At 42.5% G+C, this 9,305-nt stretch overlaps 2 protein-coding genes across 3 annotated transcripts; both read left to right on the top strand.

Annotated features, from left to right (window-relative positions):
* Positions 1–208: 208 nt before the first annotated feature.
* Positions 209–3,488, top strand: LOC104925175 (type-2 angiotensin II receptor). 2 transcript variants are annotated; one of them, XM_010738738.3, is made up of 2 exons: positions 209–498; positions 1,035–3,488. In XM_010738738.3, the coding sequence occupies exon 2, from the start codon at positions 1,102–1,104 to the stop codon at positions 2,359–2,361; it is 1,260 nt and encodes a 419-aa protein (XP_010737040.3). In that variant the 5' UTR covers positions 209–498; positions 1,035–1,101; the 3' UTR covers positions 2,362–3,488. The 2 variants fall into 2 exon arrangements, with proteins under 2 accessions (XP_010737040.3, XP_010737039.3); XM_010738737.3 differs by having other exon boundaries at positions 209–502.
* A 2,323-nt stretch (positions 3,489–5,811) lies between these two features.
* On the top strand, positions 5,812–8,944 carry sh2d1aa (SH2 domain containing 1A duplicate a). Its single transcript, XM_010738735.3, has 3 exons — positions 5,812–6,265; positions 6,545–6,608; positions 8,276–8,944. The coding sequence occupies exons 1-3, from the start codon at positions 6,129–6,131 to the stop codon at positions 8,543–8,545; spliced, it is 471 nt and encodes a 156-aa protein (XP_010737037.1). The 5' UTR covers positions 5,812–6,128; the 3' UTR covers positions 8,546–8,944.
* Positions 8,945–9,305: the final 361 nt, after the last annotated feature.

Genomic DNA, 9,305 nt, shown 5'->3' with positions numbered 1-9,305 from the left:
TGACACTCGGGTGTGAGTCTGCAGTCAGCGGAGACTAAGCTTTTACTTTGACACACATCTTGACTTGATTTTCTTAGTTTTGGCCTTTTCTGGTAGAGACTCTGGGAGGGAGGGAAAAAAGGAGGGATAGAATGAAAAACAAAGAGTGCAACTTTCTCTCTCTCTCTCTCTCTGCAGGCTGGCTGGTGTCCAGGTACAGTCCAGCCCCCTTGGTAATGATGAAGGTGTGACGTGTAAGCAACTTTGCTTGTTGTGCAATCGTAAAGAGGCTCTTGGGGGCTATAAGACCCCCAGCCTCATCTGGTTTCTCAGAGCCTTCAGCCTGCTTTCAACACACACACACACACACACACACACTCTCTCACACAGAGGCATGATATGGTCCGGGGTACTCAGCTGTGCAGATTTCTCTTAGAGGGGTCGAGGAGCAATTGTCAAGACATGGACTTTAGCCAAAAGAAGCTTTGAAAACCGCTTGGATTGGACGCTCAACCGGCTGTAGGTAAAACAAATTCTTTAAATAGAAATCATATTTTAAGTCCGGTTTGATGTGATCACGTCTCTGTTTTAATGTGATCTACTTTCACTAATTCAATTACAATGTAATTTTCTGTATATTACAGATCTGTCTCTTTCTGTTTGTTGTTATTAATAATGCATTCCCTCGGTGCATTAGACCATAATGGGAGCAGTTTCAGTTACTTTTAAGACTCCTGTGAAACTATTCAAATCAAGTTGACACTTTATTTTCTCATCTAAATCATGAATGTTTAAAAAACTTTATTTCAGTCATTAATACAAAATAGATGTTTCTGAGGAATCCATTAAGCAGCCGGATTATTACAACCCCTTCATATGTATTTCATTACTGCCCAACCTCACGAATGGTGTAATGTATTTTTGCTGTGATTAGTTATCAAGCACGACAGCTAATAAACAACGTTGCCAAGGAAAGATTGCCGTGTGAGAAAAATGTTTCTGTCCGTAAAAGGCAGCTGAATTGTAAATGCTCTCCTCTATTGTTTTATTTCCAGCCGACCTTGGAAAACTGAAAGGAGGGAAGTCAAAACGTGTGGCGCAAAAAATACATCCAGTACCATAATGGCGATCCCAAATGACCTCTCCTTTTTCAACTCCACCTCCTCCTCCCTCTATTCAACAACAGAAGTCTATCAGAACACCTCTCAGGCCCCCTCTGCTCCCCTCTGCACAGACTGGCCTAAGGTACCCGTGACCACAGTCATCCCCGCCATCTACAGCGTTATCTGTGTGCTGGGAACCATCGCCAACGCCCTGGCAGTGTGCGTGTTGGCTCATGCCAGTGCCTCGAGGAGAACTGTAGCAAACACTTTCATGCTGAACCTCTGTGTGTCTGACCTGCTTTTCCTGCTGTCTCTCCCACTGTGGGCCGTCTATTACTCCCGGGGCTACAACTGGCCTTTTGGCTGGGTTGCCTGCAAAATCTGCGGTTTGCTTCTCAACCTCAATCTCTACGCGTCTATCTTTTTCATCACGAGCATGAGCATGGACCGCTACCTGGCCATCGTGCGTCCGCTTCGTTCCCAGAGTGCCCGAGACCCCAAACGTGCCCGGCTTATGTGCATCCTGATATGGCTACTGGCATTTACTTGTTCGGGTCCAACCTTGTATCTGAGAGGCACTCACTACCATGAGGGGCTTGGTGTGGAAGTCTGTGGGATTTCGTATCCCAGTCATAGGTGGTATATGATCCTGACCTGGATGAAGATGGTCCTGGCCTTCCTGTTGCCTCTGCTCGTCATCTCTTGTTGCTACTGTGCTATTGGTAAACATTTGATGGCTGATACAGGGCTTGGAAGGAGGAATTTATCACGCCACCCCAGCATGCCTTCTTTTAAATCCCAGGAGAGCTGCAGTAAAACAGAGAGACCTCCGACCCCCTGTGTGAGCCCCAGCTCCAGTGCCAGCAGACCTCTGGAGGGCAGGGGGCTGGAGAGAGTGTTGTGGACGGTAGCTGCTGTGGTCATGGCCTTCTTTCTCTGCTGGTTCCCCTTCCACTGTGTGACCTTCTTGGGCGTGCTGGAGAGCGAGGGCTGGTCGGACAGCTGTTGGATAAACTGGACCATCCAAAACCTCACTCCTCTCACTCTCTGCTTGGGCTTCTCTAACTCGGCCATCAACCCCGTGCTGTACTGCTTCATCGGAAACCATTTCCGTGGCCGTCTCGGGGGCCTCTGCAAAAGCCTGTGCGCTTGTTTGAAGCCCCGTGGGGAAGATCACAGCCAGAAGAGGGGCTCCTTTAGCACCAGGCTGAGCTCTTTCTCTCGGAAACTCAGTGACCTGAAAGACCTGGCGATTGTGGAACCCTCTTGTCCTGCTTAGCCGGCTTCCAGAAAAGGGAGGCTTTTACTTTCCCTCCACTGGCTTCACACCACAGAGGGTGATACCAACATCAAGTGACTGCTGAACTCCAATAAGCATGGAGGTGTGAGAGGGAGTTGTTACTATAACTGACAGCAGAGCTCAATGCTGCACTATAAAGAGAGACAGAGAGAGAGAGAAAAAACTAAATGAAGAAAGAACGAAACTGTGGAAAAAAAGGGTTTAAAGTTTTTAAGGCTTGTTAGCCGAACTATGCAACAAAGAGATACATTATAAGTGCCATGCCTATAATGCAGCAGTCAGCTGTGCAGCAAAAAAAGCTATACAAACCCACTGTATATACCGTCTCAGTACCAGACAGTAGCTGGTGAACATAGTGGAGCATTTAGCAGCTAAAGAGCTCAGATATTTCCCCGAGGTGTTAGTGGAAACCCAAAAATAAAGCTGAAAAGAGATTTAATACTGGACGTACATTCACAGGCGTGACACAAAAATGACGATGTTACATAAATATGCAACTGTTTGCCAACTAATAAACATGTCTGGGTCAGGGGGGCTGAGATGGGAGTTACTTTGTATTTTAGTAGGACTAGTTAAGCTGCTGCTGTTTTTTTGTTTTTGTTTCTTCATCATCGTTGGGTTTAGCTGCCGCCTCGTTTATACGAGACGTTACATTTAATTGCGGAGATGTTAAATGACAAGGAAACGAGGGAGAAGCGAAGGCTAGCTGTGGCTATCTCAGCAGCTTAGCTTTAATTTAATGTGCAGTTTTCTATGAAATTCCACATTTCTACATGGCATGATTATATTTTATATGTTAAAACAAATGTCAGAAGGTCGGAGTCTGCTCTTAACTCCTCTTTTTGGTTGAATGTGTCTACTGGATTTTGTCTTTGTGGGGGGCCGAACAGGCCAAAACATGAACAAGATGCAGATATAAAGGGATAATTATTAACCAGTCATAACAATGCTACTTTTACTGTTCTCTTCTGGACCAGATATTAAATGTGTAATCATATAACTTCTACAATGTATTGTATTATTCTGAAAGTAACAGTTTAGTGGATGGAAAATTGCTGCATTTCTTTGACATAATAAGAAATAAAGTGAACAATATTTCACTAAAACTGCCAATTTCTTTGACTGATATAATCCAAAATACATTCTTTAATGAGAGATTGTTGAGTTTCACGCATGCACTGATGTCGTGAAACTGGTTTTTACAGTTTTTACTTTCCTTTTCCAAATCTTACCCTCCAACAGCTGTGACGGAGAGCTTCCCCCACCTGGGAATGAGAGTGCTGGGAGCCTGGCAGATGGACATTCAGTCTCCTCGCTTTTTTTTTTTTTTCCCACCCGTCCCAGAATGCCTCTCATGGATTCCGTACATATCAAGGCCAAATATCTTAATCTCATACTAATGTCCTTATGATGCATTCCAGTCCAGCCAGTTATGTTGGTCCAGGGAGCCTCCAGCTAATCAATGATGTATCTCTGTCTGCTATTTGTGTCCAGTATAGATCCACTGCATTCTGCATTGACCCTGGCCTGTCTGTCTGTGGGCTGAGAGCCAATGGAGTGTGGTGTAATTTAGTTTTGCGCTTGTGAAGGCTGTGGGATTATCATACACAAAAAGGTTAAGTGGACACTTTTGTGTGTTTTTACTTTTAGCTATTTTAGACTTCTAAACAAAATATGGCACCATGACGAAGAAAAAACCTTAAAAGACTTCCGGTCCTCTGCTTTTAGGCTTCTCGCAGTGGTTCAGTCGTCATCAATCTTTAATATTTTGCCACTGGATGGCGCTAAAGTGTTGCAGAAGCAGTGAATGAGATGCCACTGGCTGCCTATCCAGACACAGCCCCAAAGTCCCACCGCTCATGATCTTTCTGAGCCTAGGGGAAAGATGGCTCTGACACAGACTGATGACTCATGTAGGCTATAGTTCTGAATGTATGAAAACCAAAAAAAAAAAAAAAAAAAAACCCTCAACAGATTCTGAAAGAGAGAGAGAGAGAGCTTGCCGCTCAAAGACCACACTGAATGCTACAATCATACAGCCTTTCTGAAGGGTCTTTTTCAGGAGCGCCTGGCAGTCTGAAGGACTCTATGTGACCATGGTTTGTGAATGAAGAGCATCCAAACCAAAAGAATAATACACCCTCCAACATTGCTGATGAGTTTCAAACACCAGACGCTTTGCTATCAGCTTGGTAAAATAGAAACGGCACATCACTGCTGCAAACATTCAATATTTTAATCACCAGATTCTTCCGTTTGACATGGCAGAACCTGCCGACTGACAGGACAGATTGTAGGATGTGTTTGTTGCAGCTCCACAGTATGTTCATGCACGCGGCTTCATTAGCCGATTCCTCGCTGTTGTGCAAAGCAGGTGTGAGTGTCCCTGACACACGGTAAATGAGACAGATCAGTGAAATGTGGCTGAGAACATGTGCTACAAAGAGCAGAGGTGTGATAAGAAAATGTGAGCGGAGAAGTATGAGAAACACTTTTAAACTGCAGGTGACAAACGTTTTTTTTCCTTTGGTGTCATAACATGTGGCAGGTAGTATTGTTATAATATATAATCACTGCGTATTAGTTTCTTTATTTTTGTGTTTTATTGCAAGTTTAAGGGGGAGAGATATGAAACAAGCTAAGGCAGGTTGCAGGAAACATATTTACTCAAGTGCTGTACTGAGGTACTTTATACTTCTGCTTCACAATGTCTGTAGTTACTACTTTTCAGATTAAGATTGAACATGAAAACACATTATAAACTTAAGTTATTAAAAAGAAAACAGTAGTTTTCATCCTTTTTGGCTTATGACCCTAGTTGCTGTGTTAAACTAGAAAATAATACATTTTAGAAAAACCACCTCCAGTAAAATGCTGCTTATACAATGATGCATCAATATTAACAATATAATGTAATCACACTTTAAGATACATTTTGCTGATAATACTTCTGTGCTTTTGATCAAGTAAACAAGTTATTTTTTATTGCAGCACCGTCACTCGTAATGGAACATTTCTTATTCGTGTATTGGTGCTTTTACTTACTGTAAATAAAAGGTTTGAATACTTTTTCCACCATTGATTTTTGCACTATAACCCGCGCATCACAATTCACGGTGACTGCAGTGGAAACAGACAGTGTGAGCAAAGCTTGCCTTAATAAGAAAACAAAGCAAGGCCTCTAGATAATTGAGCTGGAAAGAGTATAAGTCATTGCATAAGCACAGTGTACGTTTTCCTGTGAAAAGTGTGATATTGCCTCTTTTTTTTTTTTACCCCTCTCATGCGCTTTCTATTGTTGTGGAAATGTTCAGTTAGAATCTTTGAAGTTATTTCCTGTCGATTTCCTGAGAGATACACAAAGCCACACTTTTGTGTGTTTGCACAATCGTGTGTGTGTGTGTGTGTGCACACATGTGTGCGCCTTATAGTGAAAGAGGAAGGCTGAGCACCAAGCCATAAAGGTGAGAGGTTAGAGAGAGCTGCTATCAGTCTTGGTGAGAAAGTGGAATATCATAAAGCTGGCTTGCTGAAGCTCAGCCTTCCTAACAAACATTTGAAAACAGCAAGAACCGAATATCAAATAAGAGGCTGGACAGCTGCCTTAACTGTGTTCCCAGTCTAGAATATACACAGTGAAGACCAAAAGGCTTGCCTACAGGAAAAAAAAAAAGTTGAAGGCGAGAAAGACAGCTAGAGCTGGCACTTGAGAACAGAACAAAAAGCAGGTCTGGAGAGGAGCAGTGATGGAAAACCTGCCAGTCTACCACGGACCCATCGGCAAAGAAGAAGGGGAGAGACGGCTTGGGCAGGACGGCCGGGATGGGTGCTACCTAGTCCGTAACAGTGACTCTGTGCCGGGTGTCTACTGCCTGTGTGTACTGTGAGTTGTTTTGTTTTTTTAAACTTCCTTTCCTTTTTCAGAGCTCGGCAATAACATCAACATATAATCCTGTCTTCTACTATGAAAGAGCTTATTGATCTCCTCATGTTTAAGGGTGAAAAAAAAGAGCAAAGGCATTAACAAACAAACTGATTAACCAAAAAAAAAAGTGGTGGCCTTGGGGTGGAAGAGTTTCACAGGAGCCATAATGGTTGCAAATACTTATTTCATTAAACTGAACATGAACCCAGGGTCAAAGTTATTTCTGTATGTTTGCAGGAGCCAGGGATTCGTCTACACTTACAGACTACACAGAGACGACGCGGGCTCATGGGCTGCAGAAGTGAGACATTTTATCTGATTTCTTTTTGCTCTTATCCTGTGCCGACTCTTGTGTGCTGCAACTCCACAGAACCAGCTGCACATCCGCCTTGCTTTGGTTGCTGTTTATTAGTTCTGGAGGTTGTTTTGATGCCAGTCTAATTCAGCAAGTTGCGAATTTAAGGCAAAACACGTTGTTGTTTTTATTTCCAGGAGTGACAGTGCTGAGAAATGGGCGCATTTCTTTTTCCTTGAGCAATAACACCCTGTAAGATAGTCCCCCCCACCACAACCCCAACCCCATCCCAAACTCAAATTTAAGACGCCACAGCATCAGCATATACTCCAGAGATGGGAAACGTAGAATTGCATTTGACAGCATTTCTGATGGGATATGTAATTGAGCACTGAGGGTTGGCAAACACCCAGAGATGTGAATGTATAGAGACATCTGAAGGCTCTGTCTCTCGCTGACAACTAAGCTAGATGCTGTTGTAACTACATTTTACCCTTGCTCATTTTTACTGACAGCATCAAGCGAACAGATAGGGGGGAGAAGACTTGAATTACACGAATTTCACTACAAGCTCAATAGCAGTTTACATTATTCATGTGCAATATCAATCACTTTAATGAAATATTCTGGGGAACAGAGGTAACACTTGTGGCCGGAGACAGAAACATCCAAAGTGCTTCGCTGTGGGAAAGTGCTTCTCTGCGTTTGATTAAATGATTTCAAAATGCATCCAAAGAACAAGATTTTCACCGTTTCTCACGTCAGTGATTGATTGCGCCGAATGAAAACAAATAATCTTTTTTTTTTCTTTTTTTTTTTAAAGGCCTTACTTGACAAAATTAAAATACTTTGAAAGGTTTATTGCGCCATAGTTTAGTGATATTGAATGTTAAACTGACAGCTGTGCGCAAAGTGGGGGAAAAAAAAAGATTAAAAATGAAAAATAATGCAAAAACTCCCCCGAGTGATTCTTGATTAAGTACGTATGGGTTTTTGCTTAAGCCAAATGAAAAGTGTCAGATAAGTAAACATAAAACCTTCGTTGTGACAGAAGAGGAATTTTAAAGCACTTATTTTATTTTGATTGAAGCTACAGATCATTTCTAAAAAATGATCTTTGTGTTATTTCAGTTTCATTCAGTCGTGAATAAAGCTGTTGAGATAATGGGACTTTTTAAGCATCTTAGATGTCGTGCATAAATCCTAAAATAAATGCCTTTTTTTTTGTTGACTAACAAAATATAAAAAAAAACCTCAGGGGAATGAATACTTCCAGAGGCAACTGCAACCAGAATTTTCCTGATTTAGCTTTCAAAGCCCTCGAGTATATTCTCCATCCTTCTCCTGCAGGTTTTTATAGCAATTATAGATTGGATTTCTTTTGCATGGTCTTATTTACTGTTGTGTCTTTTTATGTTCCTAAACACAACCTCAGTGTGGATCAGTGGACCAGATATATAAGAAATATTATTGACATGATTCCCAGCTCATCCTTTTGCTCAATGCAGTTGTATATCCGCCTCTACTTTAAGCATATCTGATGTCTTTATAAGGTGAATCTGTGGGAGCTTATTTCCAGCCGCTGCTGTCCATGTCCTCTTCATTTCCCCATGGGGTTTGATGTGGAGATGGAGAAGCTGAATTCTTCCCCTCCTTTCTTTCTTGTGTTTCAGACCACTCCTGGTGTGCAGAAACGATATTTCCGGCAAATCAAGAACTTGATAGCAGCTTTCCAGAAGCCAGAACAAGGAATTGCCATGCCTCTGCTCTACCCTGTCACCGCTCAGAGTCGGGCACAAACACACACAGAGGCTCAGAAGTCCAGTAATAGCCTGTCACCGACAAACACCAGCCCAAACCCTTACCTGCACCAGCGGCCGCCGCGCGCTGCACAGGGACAGAAAAACAGGAACAAGAAGGAGGTGCGGCAAGCTCTTGGTTAGGGGCAAACCCTAACCTCAACAGTGACCTAATTATAAACAAAAAGACTCTTTGCGTTTTCTGTCTACTGTTGCATTTTGTGTGATGTGTGACAAGTAAATGTCATTTCTTTCCCATTAACCAGCTACCTGTTTGTTTAATCCCACTCATTTAGGTTCTAGCACTGACTCAGATCTAAGCATCATTCCAGTATCTCTCTTTTCTTTTCTCTTTCTGTTCTGCACATGCGGCACAGAAAGTGCCTCATAACTTTCAGGGATGTGATGTAAAATATTCAACTGCTGAAACATTAATATCCATTACCGCATACATAAGTTGACAACAAATATTGTGCTCTGTTTTCTTAATGCAATTCGCTTGTGTGAATGGCAAAGAAAATAAATGATATTGGTTGAAATAAACTCTTTTTAAATGAGGTCACGCATACGCAGCCGCACACACCCGAGCCTCCGTCTTGACATATAATGTGGAACAAAAATTCAATTTGACATATTGAAGTACTGATTTCCATGGAGAGAATGCTGACTGCTAGAGAGGGGCGAAAAATCTGTCATTCATCTGATTGACATTACTGGCTCCTCATGAAAAAAATGAGCGAGGGAAGGAGAAAGAGAGAGAGAGAGCGAGAGAGAGAGAGCGAGCATCCATTCAACCCAGACAATTCTTCAGTGCAGCGGTCTCCTAGCAACCGGACCCTCCATCTTTTCACCGGTGAGATGAGGTTGGACAGTATCTCGCGGAGCATATGGTTTAGAAAGGAAG

This window comes from Larimichthys crocea, chromosome I, assembly GCF_000972845.2.
Source record: "Larimichthys crocea isolate SSNF chromosome I, L_crocea_2.0, whole genome shotgun sequence".
Lineage (NCBI taxonomy): Eukaryota > Metazoa > Chordata > Actinopteri > Sciaenidae > Larimichthys > Larimichthys crocea.
This window is presented reverse-complemented; position numbering and strand designations above follow the sequence as displayed.